Source organism: Octopus bimaculoides, chromosome 9, assembly GCF_046866305.1.
Source record: "Octopus bimaculoides isolate indiv1 chromosome 9, ASM4686630v1, whole genome shotgun sequence".
NCBI classification, from domain to species: domain Eukaryota; kingdom Metazoa; phylum Mollusca; class Cephalopoda; order Octopoda; family Octopodidae; genus Octopus; species Octopus bimaculoides.
In genome coordinates this window covers 35,579,622-35,603,236 of record NC_142936.1, presented here as the reverse complement: position 1 = coordinate 35,603,236, position 23,615 = coordinate 35,579,622, and the positions used below count along the sequence as shown (strand labels likewise).

The following is a 23,615-nucleotide window of genomic DNA, read 5'->3' as shown; positions in this document are numbered from 1 at the left end:
AAAAAAAAAAAATTGCATCTACAAAACGGAACCAGGTCTAAACACAATAGGTTATAGACATACTCTGAATGTAGTTCTATATAAATCTTTAATTTTTTTTTTTTTTTTTACTTAGACCATCAGAAATGTTAAGATATCAGCCTCTACCCATGTTGTTATGCTTTGATTAAGTTACAGCATAGATTAGATTACTTAGATAAGTTTCGGCCGAAGTTGACTCAGGCCATGTCTAATTTAATAGCAACCACCTGAAAGAGATACACAGTCAACTCTGGGGAACCGTAGCCCATTCAAGCAGAGGGTTATTGTTTTCAGAGACATATCTGGGTGTGGGTGGTTTATCTGGTATTTGTTGGGGTAATCATCTAGGGATCATTTGAATGTCATGAAGTCACTTTCCTCTTTTATGTGTGTATAGCACAATGTTGAAGAGAGGAGGGCCAATTGAGGTGAAATAGTTCTGTCATAGTGTTGTGATATGACACAAACATTTCTGTAGTGGATGGATGGCACTGGGGCCAAGCCTCAGACGAATTTTAAAGATGGGCAATGTTGATGGAATATTTTCCACATCATACAGATGATATAGAGCTCACAGCAGCGGAGGGAGCAAAGCCTGAGCTTTTTGAGTCAATCCCAATAGTCAAGGCATGTCAAGTTATCCTCTGCAGACCTCCACTAAGCGGCTCATTTTAAGATAGATACGCAAGTAAAATTACTAATAGAGAAACGAAAATAAATTTTGGAAACAGCAACGCCACCATAGGTTACATGGAAACAATGAACGTGTTTTCAAGGGAGATAATCAAAGAATGTAACATTGTAATACTTCATGTAAAGTAAATATAACAAATGAAAAATCCTTCAAGAATCCATAAAAATTCACGGATCACTACCAAAATTTCATCATCTGTTCCTTGTGTTATTACCAACTTTTCCTGCAAGCTTCATCAAATACCATTCACAACTTCTTGAGTTATTTTGTACACAGACAGACAGACAGACAAACCAACACCGATGTAAACATAACCTCCTTCCTTGGCGGAGGTAAGTAAAAAACAACAAACCTTATTTCTTATTTTCCTTCTTACAGATTTTAATGCACGTTCTTCTTCTTTTGTAAGTGGCATGTTGGTTGGTAAGACGTAGCCTTCACGAGTTAATAATGTCTTTTCTTCGTCCGTTAAAATTATTGGCAGTTTCTAAGATTAAAGAAAGTGAATAGTAATTTAAGATTAACAGTTTAATTAGTTTATTATCACATTAGGAGTGTTCATTGTTTAAAACATACCCCCCCCCCATACACACACAAACTTGGCATTTACAGTCCATTCTCAAACATGTCTCTCATTTTGTCAGTTACTTTCTCAGAGACTTACTCTCATTCACAATGACAACTATTCCCTATCTTTATCGTAATTCACATCATTTAAGTACATATGTGCACATCTAGACATGCAACTATATGCTTGAGAATGCATACATAAAATAAAGCATACAAATCTGCACGTGCATTGACTCCAAATACTATACATACATACACATACATGCAAAAATACCTTGTTGATGCTGAAATTCCAATGAAGGAGCCTTGGATCTAAGTTAGAAACTGGCTCTTCCTCTATTGGCAAGAAATCTTGACATATAACTGAATAATGACATATATATATATATATATATATATATATATATATATATATATACAGACTGGGTGTAGCTCCTAGGAAGTATGCAATGTTTTCCCACCAAATGGATTCTAGAACCTTCTGGGTCAACAGTTATTTAAAGGTGAGAAAATTCAACTTAGAGCAAAGTTACACCAGCCATAAATAAGTAACCCAGTGCTGATTGGCCAAACCATATTCACACAGGCATTAATAACTTTTATGGTGACTCTTCTTTGTATAAAACATATATTAGGTAATGACTCTTGACCGGGAAAATCTGAAAACTATAGTGCAAATCTCAGTTAGGATCTCACAATTGTTATGTATTAAGGTGGATGAATGTTGAATATAATCTGAGGTCATCATCAAATATATATACTGAATTGAAACATAGATATAAGGTGTATACTAGCACTCCATCAGTTATGATGAAGAGGGTTCCAGTTGATCCAATCAACAGAACAGCATGCTTGTGGCTGAGCACTCCACAGACACATGTACTCTTAACATAGTCCTCAGAGAGATTCAGCATGACACAGAATGTGACAAGGCAAGCCCTTTGAAATACAGGTACTATGCATTTTTGCCAGTTGAGTGAACTGAAGCAATGTGAAATAAAGTGTTTTGTGTAGCCAGGAATTGAACTGATGGCCTTACAATCATAAACCAAATACCCTAACCACTAAGCCATGTGCCCTCACTACTGGATGTATAAAGAAGAAGAAAGGTTAAATACTTACAGCTACTAATTTGCCTTCAGTCTCACTAGATTTTTTTTTTTTTTATATCTTAGTAAAATTTACATGAAGATTCAATTTATAAGGCGATAGGCATTCTTTAGTCGTGATAAAAATCTCCTGTAAATTCATACATGTCCTTACTATAATCTCTCTATTTTTTAATGGAGTAAAACAGAATTAATAAATATGTCTCTGTAAATTTAACACAGGCAATATTTTTTTCTTTTTGATTTATCTTGAATTAATACCAAATTCTTTAAAATCCAGTTTAATTCCAATTTAAGGTTTTCAAAAAAATTTGGCTTTTATGGTCCATTTTCAATGTCTCTTCACTTGTCAGTTTCTCTCAGAAACATACTCTCATTCACAGCAACAACTACTCCCTATCTTTATCCAAATTCACATCTTTTCCCCTTCCAGTCAACATCAAAGTGTTTCATACATATGCAGTTCTCATTGTAAAATGTCAAACATGCAAATGCAATTCTCTCTTTAACAAGTCAAAAAGAAAAGCAAAATATCTACAAGTAGTAAATAATTCTACTTTTATATTTATAAAAAAATTAATTATAGATATGATGTACAATAGGGGCCTTTTGTAATGCAATTCAATTAATACAACCAATAATCCTTTCTACTATAGGCACAAAGCCTGAACATTTTTGGGGGGGGGGGGGGGTGCTAGTCAATTACATCAACTCCAGTGCTTGACTGGTACTTATGTTATCTTCTCCGAAAAGATGAAAGGCAAAGTCAACCTCAGAGGAATTTGAACTCAGAAGGTAAAGCTAGGAAAAATGCCAGTTCCAGCTCAATGCTTCCATCATCATCACCATTATTTTAACATTCACTTTTCCACACCTGCATGGGTCAGATGGAATTTTCTTGAGGCAGAATTTTTATGGCTGAATGCCCTTCCTATCACCAACCCTTACCTGTTTCCAAACAAGCTAATGTTTTCCCATAACTAGACATGTCTCAGAATATTGGAAATGAAGGACACCACTTGCATGAGGGTGAAACTTGCTTACAAATATGAAGCAATGTCAAGGAAGGGAGACAGTAACACACACACTAGCATATATGACAGGCTTCTCTCAATTTTTGTCTACCAAATCCACTCACAAGGTTTTAGTTGATCCAGAGCAATAGCAGAAAACACTTGCCCAAAAGGTCATGCAGTACAACTGAACCCAAACCTATGTGGTTGAGAAGCAAACTTCTCACCACACAGTCATGCCTGCACCCTTAGCTATAATAATTTTAAACATATGGGTCATGGCTAGAAAGCCTTTTATCATAGGTATGCTTAAACAAGGCTGACTTGAGGCAATAATACACACACCCTTTCTGCCCTATAATAATAATAGCCATGCAGTAAAAAGAAGTACTCACATTATTTTTGGCTGTTAATGTTGACTGAGAATCATGTTTAATGGTGTATGACAGAGAATCAGACGTTTTTTCGGAAGGTAAGCGAATAACTTTGATTGTCTGCGTAGGTTCAGTGCTAACAACATTATCGTTAAGCACCCAGGCATTGTTAGTTGAGATACTTTCACCACCAGAACCTTTATAAAACAGTTAAGAAAATAAAAGGAGAATATTTTTCAAAAGGTTATATATAATCTATACAATAGAAATAAAAACACAAGTTGATAAATGAAACAGTTAGTCCTGTATAAACTAACTTAAAAAATGAATAAAGTGAATATAAGTTAGTTTGCTGTGAGGGAAAAAAAGAGAGAGATTAGGCATTTCAAGTGGGACCCTTCCTCAGAAAAGTAAGAAATAATAACTATACTAAATTATATATAGTCAATAATAGTAATAATTTCTCTTTTCCAATGAACCCAAACTACCTTATTCTACTTTGCGAACAATTGGATAACAATTGTAAAATAGCAGCAAGCTTGCAGCAAATACAACCCATGACTGAGATTATATTCTCACTTTCATTTTACTTGTCTATCTTTCTTGGAAAAGGTATTTAATTTCATAACTCCTATTTTTGTACACTGTATAGTCAAAGGGTTTAATCACTAGTTGGCAAGATCTTAACTACTTAACTACTTTAATGTAGTTGATTACATGATATTTGGTTATTTCTATTTCAGCAAGCTCTGTTCAATAAAAGGGAAATTCAAAAAAAAAAAAAAACAACAAATAAATTATCTGTTTTTGATTCATGATCAACATTCTCTCTAAGCCAGAAAAGCCAATATACCAAGTCATGAATGAAATGAGTAATAAGTGAGTTGACTAAAAGAACCTTAGGCCAGTAGGTAGCACCAGTAGTTTGCACACTTTACATATAAGCTTTCAAATTTCATGCAAATGATTCATTTCAATAACAACAAAAAACACATTTGTTAGTGCAACTTCATTGACGGTGATAGTGTCTTTGAGTGTCAGGACATGCACTGGACACTGAGTGGCTATGCATACAACACATATTGCTTTGTTATGCATACAAGTACTGCATAGCAATGTAAGCAACAGATATTGCATGACTATATATATATATATATATATATATATATATATATATATATATATATATGACAAACATTGCATGACTGTGTGCAACACAGGTACTGCATAGCTAAGTAAGCAACAGGTACTGCATGGGTTCACATGAAATGAGTACTACAAAGCTGTGTGCAAACAGGTAGAACATTGCTATGCAAGCAACAGCAACTCCATGGTTGTCTATGTAATAGGTTAAAGTGTGGCTGTTTATGTATTGCTTAGCTGTGTATCCAACAAGTACTACATGGCCATGTATGCAACAGGTACTGCATTGTTATTTATGCAACAAGCAGAGCATGGCAATGAGTGCAACAAGTACTGTTTGATTGTTTATGTACTGCTTGTATGTGAATGTACACATCTCAGAGGAAATTTTATATTCCATCTTTTGTAGGAAATGAATAAAAAGGTTTTAAAATTCTATCCCAAATTTTACAGCTGTAATTATATATACATGTGGGGGGGGAGAAAGAAGGGAGACAGAGAAAGAGGGGAGAGAGAGAAAGAGCGGAGAGAGAGAAAGAGCGGAGAGAGAGAAAGAGGGAGAGGGAGAGAGAGGGTGAGAGAGAGAGAGGGTGAGAGAGAGAGGGTGAGAGAGAGAGGGTGAGAGAGAGAGGGTGAGAGAGAGAGGGTGAGAGAGAGAGAAAGAGGGGAGAGAGAGGGTGAGAGAGAGCATTTAGCTAATATTTTCTGTAATACTGACATATAAATAAGTTTAGGAAGATGTAATAGGTGTTTACATTAATAAAATATATTTCATAAACACAATCACAGCATAAATGTCTCATTGTCAATACTAAAACATAAGACAAAATTTAGTTTCATATAAACATAAAAACAAGAAATGATTCATTTCTTAAGCAGTAATAACAAGAAATAAACATGGTAAATATAACAAGAAAAAATGTTATTACATTATGATTATAAATATCTAGTTTAACCCTTTAACATTCAGGTTACTCTGTCAAATGAAATTCTTATTTAGTATCCTGCATGCGTAAGCAAAAGTAGGGTATTGTAATCACTCATATTTATTTGTTTGTCTGTGTATTTGCAAAATTACTGGAAAATGGCTGAGAGGCTCAAAATGATGAAAATTTGGTTTGATTACATACATACATTCATTCATTCATTCATTATTTACATTTGATGGATATTTGTCATCTTGTTTGTTGTTAACACAACGTTTCGGCTGATATACCCTCCAGCCTTCATCAGGTGTCTTGGGGAAATTTTGAACCTGGGTTCTCATTCCTAAGGTATTTTTCAATGTTATTATTATTATTATTATTCAGATCACTGCCTGGAATCGAACTCGAAATTTTGGGGTTAGCAGCCTGCGCTCTTAACCACTACGCCATATGCTCATGGGCAATTATGGAGTGAATTTTAGGGCTTATAAATCTAATATTTTCCTATCCTTCCTTAATACCGGTTCGCATATGCTATTCATATCTGCACTCGGTCTGCTTAGGAGGTTGTTGTGTCCTAAGCAGATCAAGTGCAGATACGAATAGTATATGGGAACCAGTATTACAGAAGGATAGGAAAATATTAGATTTATAAGCGCTAAAATTCACTCCATAATTGCCCACAGGCATATGGCGTAGTGGTTAAGAGCGCAGACTACTAACCCCAAGATTCCGAGTTCGATTCCAGGCAGTGACCTGAATAATAATAATAATAACATCAAAAAATACCTTAGGAATGAGAACCCAGGTTCAAAATTTCCCCAAGACACCTGATGAAGGCTGGAGGGTATATCAGTCAGGAAGAATGGATAAAGCAGACCTAATTATTTTGCTCAATGACAGAGTCAGATTTTTATTCGTTGCCATAATTTATAGCTTTAACCACACAACCATTGAAGTGAGCTCAATATATTATATATATATATATATATAAATACTGAGCACACAGTTATTGCTGGATCATATTTATATAATACTTATATAATAATATGTATAATATATGAAACACTCAGCAACTAACACCTGTTGCTAATGCACAGAAACAATTGTTATGATGTGGATTAAAGCCTGTTCATTCTATTTCCTTGAATTATATATTGTTTAAGATGAATTCTGCATACACTAATGGATTTCCACATGTATGTCCAGTAAAAGGAGTATTCCTGCTGTATGATAGCATATGGTAGCTGATAACTGTAGAACTTTGAAATGCACATTATAAGGTTATTAACTGGATGATATTATATATATATATATATATATATATATATATATATATATATATATATATATATATATATATATGTAAAATCATCCTTATCATCATCACAATTTAACATCTGTTTTTATGTTGGCATGGGTTGAATGGTTTAACAATGAACAAGAGAACTATGCCAACCTCTATTGTCTGCTTAAGTATAGTTTTTAGAGCCCTTCCTAATGTCAGTGTGTACAGGGGTCACATAACTTAAGGGGTGTAGTACTGAAGAAGATGGCTTTGTAGAAGGTGTTGAGAAGTTAGAGTATGACAGAGAGATAGAAACAAGTCTTGGTGTAGTTTTTTTTTTATTGAAATTAAAACTAAGAATTTGTCTGGCAACTTGAGTTTCATGCCATTGCAATCTTCAGGCAAGAACTGTTACTAATCAGAACTGACAGTGTATTTTAGATCTTTTGGTATAGTGTTTGTGCTTGTTCACTGGTTAGTTTTTGCGCTTACTGGTTGCAGGTTCAGTCCCACTGCATAGCACTTTGGGCAAGTGTTTTCTATTATAGCTCCACACCAGCCAAAACATTGTAAGACAGAAACTAAAGAAATTTTATATATATATATATATATATATATATATATATATATATATATGTATGTATGTATGTATATACGTGTGTGTGTGTGTGTGTGTGTGTGTGTGTGTGCACATGTGGGTGTGTTAGTGTATCCTTGCTTTGATTTTCTGTGATTGTTGTAAATGAGTGCCACCGTATTGTAAATAGTGTACAACCTATATGATGATGTAATAGTAGTAGTAGTCTGTTGGTTTTACTTTCTAAACTTTGCCAACAGCCTCTTGCTGTGCTGCTTGCTAACAGCTCAGTTACACATTGGTAATGGTTAGAGGGTAATGGTTAGCAACTATTGTTAGTATAATGCTAAATGAATAGTGACAGCTGATGATTGTCAACAGGTGTAACATATTACAAATATTCATAGTAAACTCGTGCATTCTGCCTGTCAAAATTAATGTCTGTTTTAATTATGTGTTAGGTGAATATTCTTTTGTAGTTTTTTCCTTTACTTTTCATTTACTCTAGGTCATTCAATTTTTTTTAATATTTTCATCACTGTGGCTCAGTAATTAGGGTGTTGCATTTGTGATCATAAGATTGTGGTTTCAATTCCCAGACCAGGTGGTGCATTGTGCTCTTGAGCAAAACACTTCTATTTTATGTTACTTCAGTCTATTCAGCTGAAAATGAGTTCCAACAATAAAGTTAACCATATGATGGACTGGCATCCTATTCAGTGGGGAATGTTGTAACTTCAATTACTTGTACATCATGGAAACCAGATTAAGCCCTGGCCTTATGAGTTCTAGAATACAATAACATTAACTGCAATCAGTATTTTTTTTTTATTTGTTTTAAGAACTATTTTATTGGAAATATTTTGAAATGTGAACATACCTAATTCTATGGATAATCCTAAATTACTGATGTCATTCAAGTTTATATTGCTGTAGCTCTGAGAGAATGAGTCTTTGCTTTCTGGGTTTGCAAGCTCTGCATCTAACTCCTCTTCATTTTCTTCTTTCTCCTCTTCCTCTCCTTCTCCGGCATTGCTAATGTAAGAAGTGGGACTGAGTTCTTCACTCTCCACTGACTGTGGAACTGGTGATGAGCATGATTTTTGAGAGATGCTGCAGTCACTAGAAGATGGTGAACGTTGTACATAGTCATGGTCAGAGTAGATGGCTTCTGTGATTTCCTGGTTTGTCTGCATCTCAATTTCTTTAGATGTGATGGTTGTGGCCAATGGAATAGGAGAGAGAGAACATGAATCTGGTGATGAGTCAACTGGATTACTGGATACTGATGGAATGGCAATCTCCATGATTTCACTGAACAGATCTTCAAACTCTGTATCAAATGTTAAATTGTCATTGATATCCAAAGTAGGCTAGAAAGATATAAAATGGAAAAAATAAGTAACATGTATGAAAAATACAGGATGTATTTGCTATTTAATACAAATATCATTTTACAGCTATTATTTACCACAGCTTGATTGTAAGGATGTTAAAAATGAGAGCATTCAGTACGCAAATACAAATTGGTAGGTATATATTTTAGAAATTCTCTTCAACGAAATTAAAAGAAAAGGTATAAACAAGGTCATTAAAAATATAGTTTTCACATCATCATCATCTAATGTTCATATTCCATGCTGGCATGGGTTGGACAGTTTGCCAGAATCCAATGGTTTCAATGTCTGCATCATGCCCAATGTCTGCTTTGGCATGGTTTTACAGCTGGATGTTTTTTCCTAACATCAACCATTTTACAGAGCTTACTGGGGTGCTTTTTCTTTGTGCCACCAGCACTAGTGATGTTACCACACGGCTTGCAAGATTATGTGTCTCAAGGGAGGAGCTCTATACTCAACAAGTCAGATATGTTACCAGATGGCCATGAGTGGAAGTGGTATGCAGTTAGGATATTCAGAGGAGCAGGGATTGTTGTAGCTGCAGTAGAAGATGGCTGGAGAGGATGCAGCACATGCTTTAGCTAGTTGCTGAAACATGTTGGTATGTGATGGTAACATTCCAAAGAGGTATGGCAGATAAAGGTGAACTGAGACAAGAGAATTAAGTGTCCCACACAACAATAAAATATCTACAGTCTAGTTGAAGTGAAGATCCAATCATTCCATTTGTACTAATATTTGTATAACCGATTAACAATAACAAACAGCACATATGTCTGGACCATGCCTCACAATAACTTTACATCATCACATCCCACTTCCACAGGACTTGTTCATACCGTCTTCATTGTTTGTATATGGTAATGCTAATGAAGAAATCTTCAAACTGAAAATAGCAGCCAAATATCCCTCCTGTTTTTCATGCAACTCATTCCAACATAGATGGTTCTTGGATGCCCAATTATGCATTGCTAAGCTAAGATATTCTTTCATTTTCCAATCTTTTCACGCATTCATTCGCCATTCGCTTTAATATGTATTATTTACTAATATCTACTTTCGTAAGCTAATTATTGAAACTTTCTAATCTCTCTTTCTCAGCCTGTGTTTCACCTTAATTCTTCATGCAATTTTCTAAATGAAATCTCTCCTTCCCTCCTGTGTTCTCAAGTTGGTTACATATTTTTTTGTACCATCTCTCTAAATTAACCCTTGCTTGTTCGCAGTGCGTACACCCATTCCCACCCCCACCACCAATACCGAATATCTCTCTCTTCTTCCACCACCATTACCGGATGTCTCTTTTCTCCCACCACCATCACCAGATATCTCTCTTCTCTCACAGGAAACCCCCTCCTTCACTGGTGGTATTCTCTATCATACCTGCAATCTCCTCTCCCAGGACAAATGCAACTAGTTTAGCTGCCCACCTACTTAATTGGCTATCTATCATTTCGAATCGAAATTTGTCAACTACTTGGTAATTTCCATGGATGTATCGAAGTAGAAAGAGAAAGCTAATGGGCTGTACATGTGTGCTTGTTCCTCTGTGTGTGTGCTTATTCTTGTCTGTGTGCGTGCTTGTCTTGTATGCGTGTGTGTGTGTGTGCACGTGTGCATGCATGTGTTTGCTCTTGTGTGTGTGTGTATGGGCGTGCTTGTTCCTCTCTTCTCTCACCAGAAACTCCCTCCCTCACTGGTGATATCTTCTATCATACCTGCAATTTCTTCTCTCTCTCTCTCTCTTTCCTGGGACAAATGCAACTAGTTTAGCTGCCCACCTTCTTAATCTAACCTTGGCATATTGATATTCATATTCTGCTTTATCTATCTCTATTGATTTACTTACTTATATCTGCAACACCAGTAATGCTTAAATTTACGTTTTTACAATGTCCATAATGCTTATACTTACAACGCCACTAACATCTACTCCTACCCCTAGTAGAGGCAAGAATCTTAACACGCCAGAATGTTTGAATGATGAGAACAGGTGTAGCATGTCTATCAAACAAACATGAAACCTTCTTTTCAGGGACTGAATAACATCACCCCTCCTCATGCCTCCTCCCACATTCCTTTCCCAGTTTTTAGAGTTGGCACTGTCAATGTAGGCACATTGAAAGGTAGGTCTAGTGAGATTGTAGAGATGCTTGAATGGTGACGTGTTGATGTATGCTGCATACAAGAGGTAAGGTGGAGAGGAGCATCAGCCAGGGTCCTCACAGGCAAGGTACAGGTATAAAATCTTCTGGGAAGGTAACAGTGATGGAGTAGGGGATGTAGACATACTCCTTGCGGAGAAATGGGTGAATAAGGTCATAGAGGTAGTCAGGGTATGCGATAGAGTACTTAAGCTCAAGCTAGTCCTGCAGAATAGTATAGCTACAATTATCTCTGCCTACGCCCCACAAGCAGACCTACCAAATGATCAGAAGAACCACTTTTATGACACCCTTCTACAGGCTACCTCAAAGGCAAGTGGCAATGACCTTATTTTTGCAGCTGGAGATTTTAATGGGCATGTCAGACGGCAATCCAGTATCCTCCATGGTGCTCACAGGGACCATGGAACTGGTTCCCGAAACGAAGAGAGAACTAGGATACTGGAGTTCTGTGATGCATGCAACCAATTAATCTGCAACACTAACTTCAGGAAGCCAGACAGCCACCTGATAACCTATCAATCGGGTGACTCTGCTAGCCAGATTGATTTCATCCTCACCAGACAGCAGGATGCAAGGTTACTCTTAAATAAAAAGACCCTCTTTGGTGAAGAATGTACTCCCCAGTATAGACTAGTTATTAGTGACTTTAGACTCGAGGCCAGAAGGATGTCAAGAAGCAGACCAATCCAGAAAAGAAGGTTTTGGAAGCTAAAGAACCCTTCACATGGTCAGAGATTTAGGGACATCCTCATTGAGAAATTTGATGAGAGGGACGAGGAGCTACAGACTTGGAAATTCCTATGGGACAGCTTACCAAGAGCCACAGACCAAATCTACAGCTTGTGCAAAATCCCTTCCAGACCTAGAGTAACATGGTGGTGGAATAATACGGTAGATAAGGCCATTAGAGCAAAGAAACAGGTCTGAAAAGCCTGGAAGAGTGGAGTGGGGTTAGCAGGGAAATGTACTAGATAGCCAGAAGGGAGGCTGGGCGACAGGTATACATAACCAAGGAAGAAACAAAAAAGAAGTTTGCCAATGTTCAGTGAAGTAAGGATCAAAGAACTGAAGTATTTTGGATTGCAAGACAGTGTATGAGAGAAAATTGTGATGTCACAGGAGAGAAATGTGTCCGCATGGATGATGATGCACTTGCTTTTAATGATTCTGCAAAGAAAGAGGCTTGGAGAAGCCATTATGAAAGACTGCTGAATGTAGAGAATGAATAGGAGGAGGAGAGCCTTCTAAATGTTGACCCAGTAGAGGGACCAGCTACCTGAATAGATAGCACCCTGGTAGATAAAACAACTAAGGATATGAAATCAGGAAAAGCCCCCGGCCTGTCAGAAATCACTGCTGAGATGCTTAAAATATCTGGTGGTGTAGGTTATGGCTTAGTCACCTGTATTGTAAACCATGTAGTTCACAAAGGTGTCATTCCCAATGACTAGCGTAGCAGCACCATAGTCAACTGCCACAAAGGTAAAGGTGATGCTTTAGATAGAAATAACTACAGGGGTATGAAACTGCTTTATCAGGTGACAAAGGTCATGGAGAGGGTCATAGCCCAACTAATTTGGAAGAGAGTATGCTTAGATGAGATGCAGTTCGGTTTTGTGCCAGATAGAAGCACCACTGATGCTATATTCCTGGTACAACTGCAGCAGAAATACCTAGCCAAAGAGAAATCCTATACTTGGCTTTTGTTGACTTGGAGAAAGCCCTGACAGGGTTCCCCGATCTCTTATCTGGTGGGCAATGCAGAAACTGAGGATTGACGAGTGGTTAATAAGAGCTGTACAGGGATGCCGTTAGTAAGGTAAGGGTCAGCAATTAGTATAGTGAAGAATTCCGGGTAGAAGTAGGGGGTTCACCAAGGATCAGACTTCACCCCCCCCTATCCATCATAGCCTTCCAGGCAATAACAGAGGAATTCAAGACAGGTTGCCCCCTGGGAGCTCCTTTATGCTGATGACCTTGTTCTCATAGCGGAATCACTACCAGAACTAGAAGAAATTTCAGGTGTGGAAGCAAGGTTTAGAATCAAAGAGCCTTAGAGTCAATGCTGCAAAAACCAAAGTCCCAGTAAGTAGGAAGGCGAACACATCACAAACCCCTTCATGTAGATGGCCCTGCTCAATCTTCAGAAAAGGTGTAGGTAGAAACTCCATAAGATGTACCCAATGTAAGCTATGGATGCGTAAGAGGTGCAGTAACATCAAGGGAAGGTTAACCAGGAAGATAGCTTTTGTGTGCGGCAGATGCACAGGGACAATAAACACCGCAGATGCTCTGATTCCATCACATGCCAAGGGGAGAAACTAGAGGTAGTTGATAGCTTCTGCTACCTAGATGACTAAGTCTGTAGTAGGGGTGGGTGCTTGGAGAGCGTTGCCACTAGAATAAGAATAGCCTGGGGCAAAGTTCAGAAAGCTCCTACCTCTACTGGTGACAAAGGGCATCTTGCTCAGAGTGAAAGGTAGATTGTGTGATGCATGTGTGCGAACTGCCATGCTACACAGCAGTGAAATATGGGTCATTACTGCTGAAGACATGCGTAGGCTTGAAAGAAATGAAACTAGTATGATGTGTAACGTCAGTGTGCACACACGACAGAGTGTAAGTGCCCTGAGAGAAATGTTGGACATAAGAAGCATTAGATGTGGCATGCAATAGAGACGACTGCGCTGGTATGGTCATGTACTGCATATGGATGAGGAGAGCTGTGTGAAGAAGTGTCAGTCCCTAACAGTGGAAGAAATTTGTGGAAGAGGGAGACCCAGGAAGACATGAGATGAAGTGGTGAAGCATGAACTTTGAATGTTGGGCCTCACAGAGGCAATGAATGACAAAAAACCAAGACCTCTGGAGATATGCTGTGATTGAGAAAACCTGGCAAGTAAAGTGAGATCACAGCCATAGCCTACACCAGTGTCGCATGACCAGTCCATTTAAAAAGTACCTTTGAATCGTCAGGCAACATGCTGTGCTTGAGGAGACCTATTGAGTCAAGTAAAATCAAAATCAAAATCAAACCAAATCAAATCACAATCAAATGGAAATTGTAGTTGTGGCCAATGCCAGTGCCGCCTGATTGGCTCCCATGCTAGTGGCATGCAATAAGCATTATTCATGCATGGGTCATTGCCAGTGCCGCTTGATTGGTTCCCCATACTGGTGGTATGTAAAAAGTACCATCTGAACATGGTTGATGCCAGCCCCCCCCCCCCCGCCCTGCCCCGACTGGCTCCTGTGCCAATAGCACGTAAATAGTACCATCCAAACATGGCCAATGCCAGTGTCACCTGACTGGCTCCTATGCCGGTGGCATGTAAAAAGCACCCACTACACTCTTGGAACGGTTGGCGTTAGGAAGGGCATCCTGCTGTAGAAGCATTGCCAGATCAGATTGGAGCCTGGTGCAGCCTCCTGACTTGCCAGTCCCCAGTCAAACCATCCAATCCATGCCTGCATGGAAAACGAATGTTAAACCACCACCACCACCACCACATCTTACCATCTTTAAAAAAAAGAAAAGAAAAAGACAAAATAAAAAGTAGTCCTGTAGTTCTAGATACTCCTAAAAATATAGGATAGTCCTTTTGATCATACATCATAAGGTCTGTCAGATCAAGGCTAATATATAATGATTAGTCCAGATGTGTCTGTAGATATATGTTCTAAAAAGAACCTTGAGATAGTATACATTAATTACAATCAGTCTGACCAACCACAGGAAAGTTATTGTTTTCTCAGATATTACACAAGACTATCTTTAATAAATGATCTATCAATCACACTGTCCAGCAGTAATTCCCATGGCTACAGATCTCCATAATAAATATAAACACAATATAAATATACATCAGTATAGATACAAGGTGCATTCCATAAGTTTTGAGATTTTTTTAGGAGAGGCAGTTATAACTGTTCGAGGTTATCATAATTTTAGTATATTATTTCTATACATCTAATATGCTGACCTGCCGACTTTTGTTATTCCAGCTTGAAGGAGATGGCTGTAACAGCACTTTGAACACCTATTATTAGACACTACTTGTCACAGCTGACACTACTTGTCGCAATGCAGTCAGAACGTGAAAACTATTTGAAAGCTCACAATGCAATAAAGTTCTATGTTAAACTGGGCAAAAATACGACAGAAATTTATGAAATGCTCCACACTGTTTATGGATTAACCTGTATAAGCTGGACATCTGATTTTGCTGGCATGAGAGGCCAGGCAAAGCAAGTCCACCCAGAAGCTCATGATGATACCTTTTTTCAACAACAAGAGCATCATCTACATCTACTGAGTTCCCACTAGTCAGATAGTCAACAAAGAGTACATTGTGAAGGTTTTCATACAGAGATTTTGTCACAAAAGGCCAGAGCTCTTCCACTTGAATCATTGATACCTCTACCAGGACAGTGCATCAGGCCACAGTTCCATCCTGGTAATAAACTATTTGACAAAGATGGACATCAAAACTGTCCCTCACTCTCCTTACAGTCCCATTCGACTTTTGGTTGTTCCCTAAGCTGAAGGAGAACCTCAGCAGCAGTCATTTTGAAGACATTGAGGAAATGAAGGAGGCTGTGACGAGGGTCCTGGACACCTTCACTTTGGAGGACTTCCATGGGATATTCACAAAGTGGATGGAGTACTATAACAAGTGCATTGAGGTCATAGAATCCTTCTTTAAAAGCAATTTGAACTTAATAAATGTCTCTGAACTTAATGTCTCTCCTGAAAAAGTCTCAAAATTCTGGAATGCACCTTGTGCGCTGTAAACCATTAAAAAAACAAATCAAAATCTCTTTACTACTTTATCCTGAAAGATTTAATTGTATGCCATGATCCATGACAATATAAAGAGAAAAATTTTGTTATGCTTTATTAGAAAAAGGAGAAGCAGGGTGTGATATGTTTTATCTGACAATGAAGGTGTGTGTATATATATGTATGTACATATGTATATTTACATGCACACACCCATATTCATTCATGGACACACCCTTACATCAAGAGTTCTACTATTTAATTGTAATGACCAAATAGATAGAATACCATACACTTAATTTATGAGTTATGAATAGTGTATTGTATCATATTTACAATGACACATTACTTTTTTCAGTTTACCAACTTGGAATGTTGCATACAAAGTAGGTCAACATAATTTAGAGACCTTGAACTGACTGAATAATCATGGAGTTTTTAAGATGCTGATTGTTTATATTTCCTAGCCAAGTGGACTGTATTCAAACACAGTTCAAACCATCACAGCCCAGAGATGCTTTCTACAAGGACTACTACTTACTATCATCTCCACCACATGTATTTTAGATATATCTGAGATGCAATGAACAATGGATAGACCCACTGAAATTTTCGGAATTTTGAGGTATGAAATATGTAATATGAAGTAATGTTAAAGTGCTAGTTTACTAATCTGTTGTGATGAGAGTCATGATGCCCCCTTGCCCGGAGTGAGCATATCAAACATGTGAAGTATGTCTTTAAAAAAATTAAGGATTATGGTTTCACACTCAGTGAAGAGAATTGTGAATTTTTTCGCCTAAAATCAAATCAGATAAGAATAGAAGACGTCCTGACCCATTGAGGGCAGCGCAGTCAAGAAGATACCTCCTCCAACAAGTATAACATTACAAACTTTCCTTAGCCTAGTAAATTACTATCAACAGTACATTCCAAATATACATAAATTGAGAGCACCATTAAATGATTTACTAAAAAAGAAGTAAAATGGAATTGATCAGTAAAGTGCCAAAACATATTTGAAGACATAAAGAAAATACTAATTTCTGACTTGTAACTAGCACATTTCGATCCTAGAATGGACATTATTGTAGCGTCTGATGCTTCAGAATATGGAATAGGAGCAGTTTTGCTACACAAGAATAAAGATGGAAATATGAAGCCAGTAGTTCATACTTCATGTTTGCTGGTAGCAGCAGAAAAAAAGTATAGTCAGATAAAAAAGGAGGCTCTATCGATTATTTTTGTGGTAAAAAAATTTCACAAATTTCTATGTAGTAGAAGTTTTTCTTACAAACTGACCATAGACCATTACTGTCAATTTTTGGATCAAAGAATGGATTGCCTACCCATACAGCAAGCCGACTACAATGTTGGAGTACAATATTGCTGAACTACAATTTTAAGACACAGTATATTCCATCGAAGAAAATTGGCCATGCAAACTGCTTATTGAGGTTAATTCCCAAGAGCATGGAACTGCTAGAAGAGACAGTGATAATGTTATTGCAGTCAGAAAATGAAGTAAGAAGTATTGTGTGTAATGTAATCTAGGAACTGCTAGTGACAGCATGATATAAAAACAGCACATAGTATAAAAATGAAATCCGTAGAGGATAGTTACATTACAAGAATGAAAGAAACATTGAAAAATAAGAATAAAAGAAATATAAATTCAAATAATTTCTCACTATGCAATGATGTCTCAATGTATGCACAGAGAGTAGTAGTACCAAATGCACCACAGAAATAAGTGTTGCATCAATTCCACTGTGGGCACCCAGGGATGTCTAGAATGAATGCTTTAATGAAGAGCTTTGTATACTGATCAACTATGGACAGGGACATTAAGAAATAAGAAATTGATGAAAGCATGTAGAGGTAGCGTGTTGGCAACCAAAACACGAACAGTAAAATACCAATCATGGCCAGAGACTAAGTGCCCATGGTCCAGGATACATATTTACACTGGACCAGTGAATGGTACATACTATCTAATCGTTGTGGATGGCTATATAAAGTAGCCAGAGATACACAGATGTATCAGGCTGAGTAAAAAGTAAGCTACATTTTGAAACATGAAATTCATCACAATATATTTCACCAATGCAGAAATTCTATTCATCAAAATAAGTACCATTACAATCAACACATTTTTGCCAACGAGTTACATGTTTGTTTATTCTGTTAACATAAAAATCTGGATTTCTGGAACTGATGAACTCTTTGAATGCACTTTCAGCATCGGTTTGATTTTTGAACTCCTTCTCTTGCAGGAAACCATCAAGGTGCTTGAAAAAGTGGTGTGTGCTCAGTAAAACAGAAAGAAAAAGTGGTGTGTGCAATGAATAATACTACCTTAAAAGTTGGGCAATTAAGACACAACAGTTAAAAAAGAAAAGGAAAGGTGCTGGAAAGAGGAAAGAATTAAAGAAATTCCACTTTCTCACAGTAGTCAAAATCTCAAAAGGAGAGATGTGATGAGAGTTACAATGCCTCCTTGTGAGAGATGGACTGGTCCAAGTAAAGTATAGATAGTAACAATCTGAGTTCAAAGGTTCAGAGTTCAGAGAAGTTCGTGTTAGTTCACAGTGAAGTCAGAAGGTGTCAGTTGGTTAGTTCACAAGGAATATTGATTGTTGGTTTGTAAAGAGATTTGTTAGTTCATTACACTGTTTTTAGTTTCAATTCTTCTATAAACTCCTGAAGGAGAAATAGATATTACCCTCAAACATAACTAATCTACCAATGATTAACATCTCTGATTAGGAGAGATCAAGCAATTGCATGAGATAAGTAAATTATTGATTGGTTGACTTTTGATGTGGACATTGAGCGATTTTGAGAAAATAATACTAATAATTATTATTATTATTATCAATAATAATAATAATTGTTTACTTTTTTATTTTTTCCTTTTTCTCACTGTCTTCCCCTTGTTCTCTATCACATGAGTTTATAAATGAACAATCTGGTGTGTTTATTTGAATGGCCTACCAATGTATACAGTGCATTTCTCTACGTGTCAAGAAGACACTTGGCAAGAAATGGGAACAGAATTGAAAGATGATAATGAAAATGATAATAATAATAACAAGCACTAACATTAGTATAGTTTAAGTTACATCAGTGCTTAATGGGTGTTAATAAGCTAATATTTGCTAGAAAGGAGACAACTTAAAAAAAAAAAGCAGAAGGTCATAGACAATAAGAAGATTAATTTACAAATAATAATAATAATAATAATAAACAAACATGTCTTAGCAAAATGTTGATAAGCCAGGCTCAAAATAGGGTCAATCAATAATTGATTCTTTCAGAAATAATTCCCTGCATTGTTTGTTGTGTCACAGTAGTGAGGAAGAAGGTAAAGAAAGAAGGAGAGGAAGAGAAAGTAAGAGAAGACAAAGAAAGTAAGGCCATAACATGAATCAAGTTTTGCTATCAGTGAGGCTATCAAGTGTAGGAAGAGATAACCATGTCCCATCATGAACAGAAGGGCAAAAATATCTTTTATATATATATATATATATATATACATTATTATTATAATCAAGGATAAAATCTATATAGGATTTTATCAAGTAGCTAGCATGTAAAACCTTTTGGGTATAAATTAATACAGAGTATATAATTTTTTATAATAATCATAATAGGGGCAAACTACATGGTAGAGCTACATGCTAAATGTCAAATGACTAAAATTATTTATCACATAGACACGGGCTGAAAGCAAGGGAAATGGACGAAAAAGACACACACACACACACAATAGTTTTCCACACTGTTTCTGTCTACCAAATTCTCTCACACGGCAGTGGTTGGTCTGGGGCTATAGCATAAGATACTTGCCCAAGGTGCCATGCAACAGGACTGAACCCTAAACCACACAGTTGTAAAGTGAGGTTCTTAACCAATCATACCTTTACCTATTAAAAAATAATAAATAAGAAAACAATATAGTTATCAACTTTCTCACTTTATGTTGTGGTCAGATCTCTATCTAAGTGAAAGTATTTCAATAAGCTTTGCTGGCCTTCTTGTGATCCAAATATGTCAGCTAGAGTAGACAGTGAAAACAAACTCCACTCTGTGTGTAGCTGATGACCAATACAACTAATTATCAATGAGTTCCTAATAAAACATTCAAATGAATTCATGCTATCAAATGTTTAATTTCCTGAATACTGTCGTAATCCCTACTGTCAGCTGTCATTAACTGAAGCTATAGTTACAATAAAAATGCTAGGTTACTTTAATAGCATCCAAAAATAACAAGAATTACATTTTTGTTTTTTATAAATTCATTTTCAAGAATCTATTGGCAGTGTAAAAATTTACAACTTCAGACTATTTGCAAATTATTCTTCTTGGAGATGTCATTATTTTCAAATAGATCGAGATACATCTTCTCGTTAGAAAACAAAAAAATACTTTAATTTATTATTTACAGAAAATCATATAATGTATCAATCATCTACAAGATATTATGTGGTTAGGTGGTTAGACCAGGAATAAATTTTAAAATATCATCAAAATGGTAGCTGTATTTTCTAACTTTTCTAATCTATACAAACTTCTTGTTTTACTCTGAATCATGCTTTCTCATGATGATGGTGATGATTATGTTGATGATGATGATTAGACTTTACAATTTATAGAATTGGGGGAAGATATCTAAAATGGCTATTTCTTAAAGTTCCTAGCCAAGTGAACTATTTCTATTAAATTCAATATCATTTATGAAGTCATCAAATGTTGAAGTTTGCCCTCAAATTTTGATACAAAATATAAAAGGTGTAAAATCTAAACCTGAAATGATATGCTTTAAAATAGGTTTTCAAAAATTTAAATTCTATTTATAACTCAACAAAGAATAAAGAAATAACTCTTTTTAATTTTTGGCACAAGGCAGCAATTTTGAGGGGAGGGGAGCAATTTGGTTAATAAACCTCCAGTACTTGACTGGTATATTATTTTATTGACCTGAAAGGATGAAAGACAAAGTTAACCTCAACAGCATTTGTAGCATATAGGGTCCCCCGATCCCTTATCTGGTGGTCAATGAGGAAACTTGGGATAGAAGAATGGCTAGTGAGAGCTGTGCGAGCCATGTACAGAGATGCGGCCAGTAAGGTGAGGGTTGGAAATGAGTACAGCAATGAATTCCGGGTAGAGGTAGGGGTCCACCAAGGTTCCGTCCTCAGCCCCCTATTATTTACCATAGTCCTCCAGGCAATCACAGAGGAGTTCAAGACAGGTTGCCCCTGGGAGCTCCTCTATGCTGATGACCTTGCCCTAATTGCGGAGTCACTATCAGAACTAGAGGAGAAGTTTCAGGTGTGGAAGCAAGGTCTAGAATTGAAGGGCCTTAGAGTCAACCTAGCTAAAACCAAAATCCTAATAAGTAGGAAGGTAGATAAAACACAAACCCCTTCAGGTAGATGGCCCTGCTCAGTATGTAGAAAAGGAGTAGGTAGTAACTCTATAAGATGTACCCGGTGCAAGCTATGGACACATAAGAGGTGCAGCAACATCAAAGGCAGGTTAACTAGCAAGTTAGTTTTTGTTTGTGGCAGATGTTCAGGTGCAATAAAGACTGCAAACAAACAGGAAACAACTTCTATCTCATTCCAGGGTGAAAAACTAGAGGTAGTCGATAGCTTCCGCTATCTGGGCGACCAAGTTAGTAGTGGGGGTGGGTGCGCTGAAAGTGTAGCTGCTAGAATAAGAATAGCCTGGGCAAAGTTTAGAGAGCTCTTACCCCTGCTGGCGACAAAGGGACTCTCACTCAGAGTAAAAGGCAGACTGTATGACGCATGCGTACGAACAACCATGCTACATGGCAGTGAAACATGGGCTGTAACTGCTGAGGACATACGTAAGCTCGCAAGGAATGAAGCCAGTATGCTCCGTTGGATGTGTAATGTCAATGTGAATACCCGTCAGAGTGTAAGTATCTTGAGAGAAAAGCTGAACATTAGAAGCATCAGTTGTGGCGTGCAAGAGAGACGATTGCGCTGGTATGGACATGTGGTGAGAATGGAGGAGGATAGCTGCGTGAAAAAGTGCCACACCCTAACAGTTGAGGGAACCCCTGGAAGAGGTAGGCCCAGGAAGACCTGGGCTGAGGTGGTGAGGCAAGACCTTCGTACATTGGGCCTCACCGAGGCGATGACTACGGACCGAGACCTTTGGAAATGGGCTGTGCGTGAGAAGACCCGGCAAGCCAAGTAAGATCGTTGCCAGTGCCCCTGGACTGGTTCTTGTGCGGGTGGCACATGAGATGCACCATTTTGAGCGTGGCCGTTGCCAGTACCGCCTGACTGGCTCCTGTAGGATTTTCGAGCGAGATCGTTGCCAGTGCCCCTGGACTGGCTTGTGCGGGTGGCACATAAAAGACACCATTTCGAGCGTGGCCGTTTTCGTGCGGGTGACACGTAAAAGCACCCACTACACTCTCTGAGTGGTTGGCGTTAGGAAGGGCATCCAGCTGTAGAAACTCTGCCAAATCAGACTGGAGCCTGGTGTTGCCATCCGGTTTCACCAGTCCTCAGTCAAATCGTCCAACCCATGCTAGCATGGAAAGCGGACGTTAAACGATGATGATGATGATGATGATGGATGCATAGAGCATTAACAATATAAAGTAAAATATGTAATGAGTAAACAAATATTAGAAAGCAATGACTGCTATTAGATTTCCCCATCCTTATCTGACTAATACATAACAGAACTGTAGATTTGTTTCGGCAATATATAAACTCACTGAATCTTGCTGAAAAGGAAGAATAAAGAAATTGTGTACAGAATGTTGTTCTTTTTTTTATAGTGAAAAAATTTTTTTAAATATTATTTAGAAATTTAATACTACTGGGATGCCAAATCTGCCAGATAAAATATAGTTAAGTGGGTGTCAGGATATTTTTAAAGAAGTACAGAACACTACAAATAAGCTGAAACTGAATAAAATATTCAGTAATCTCACATCTCAGAAATTAATTTAGCAAATAAAATTAATATTCTTCACAGATGTCTGTCTTGCAAAAACACAACATGTAATGGTTTAGCAGAAAAATTTAATCTAGGCATCAATTATAGATGTTACATAAGCTTCTACTGAAGCTTATGTAACATCTACAGAGGTTGTCAGCGGTTTGCTGTGTCAACTGGGGAACGGCATTATCAGGATATAACACAACGAGATAAATACAGCCAGTAGACATTGACTAAGTATTGATACACCTGTTGTTGTTGTTTAACCTCAAATCAGTCTTATCAAAAGTATTCCAGATGTGGTCATCCTGTATATTTCAGGCATGGTGAATCTACAAATACATTACTAAATGTATATTTTGCTTTTTAAGATTTGGCTAATCTTGCAGTTTGAGCAGTCATGCAGCAGTCTCCCTATTATTGTTTAGCCCCAGGTCAGCCCTAATTGAGCAAATCCTAGAAGAAAGACATTCCTTTTTGTTTATTCAAATATTATATAGTTCAATGTGTTCTCTTTTTAAGAGTTAATTTGTGATTTGAGGAAGACTTAACT

The 23,615-nt window shown here is 37.2% G+C and overlaps 1 protein-coding gene across 2 annotated transcripts in view; it reads right to left on the bottom strand.

Annotated features, from left to right (window-relative positions):
- LOC106874288 (uncharacterized) overlaps positions 1–23,615 on the bottom strand; it is a 46,130-nt gene that overhangs the window by 9,251 nt on the left and 13,264 nt on the right. Inside the window, exons 1-4 of one of the 2 annotated variants that reach the window (XM_089357426.1) lie at positions 19,919–19,990; positions 8,596–9,088; positions 3,803–3,978; positions 1,068–1,202 (exon numbers count right to left, since the gene is read on the bottom strand). In XM_089357426.1, the coding sequence (XP_089213552.1) occupies positions 1,068–1,202; positions 3,803–3,978; positions 8,596–9,088; positions 19,919–19,930 (816 nt within the window). In that variant the 5' untranslated portion in view covers positions 19,931–19,990. Of the gene's footprint in view, positions 1–1,067; positions 1,203–3,802; positions 3,979–8,595; positions 9,089–19,918; positions 19,991–23,615 lie in introns of those variants that run through there. The other variant, XM_089357425.1, reaches the window with a different exon arrangement.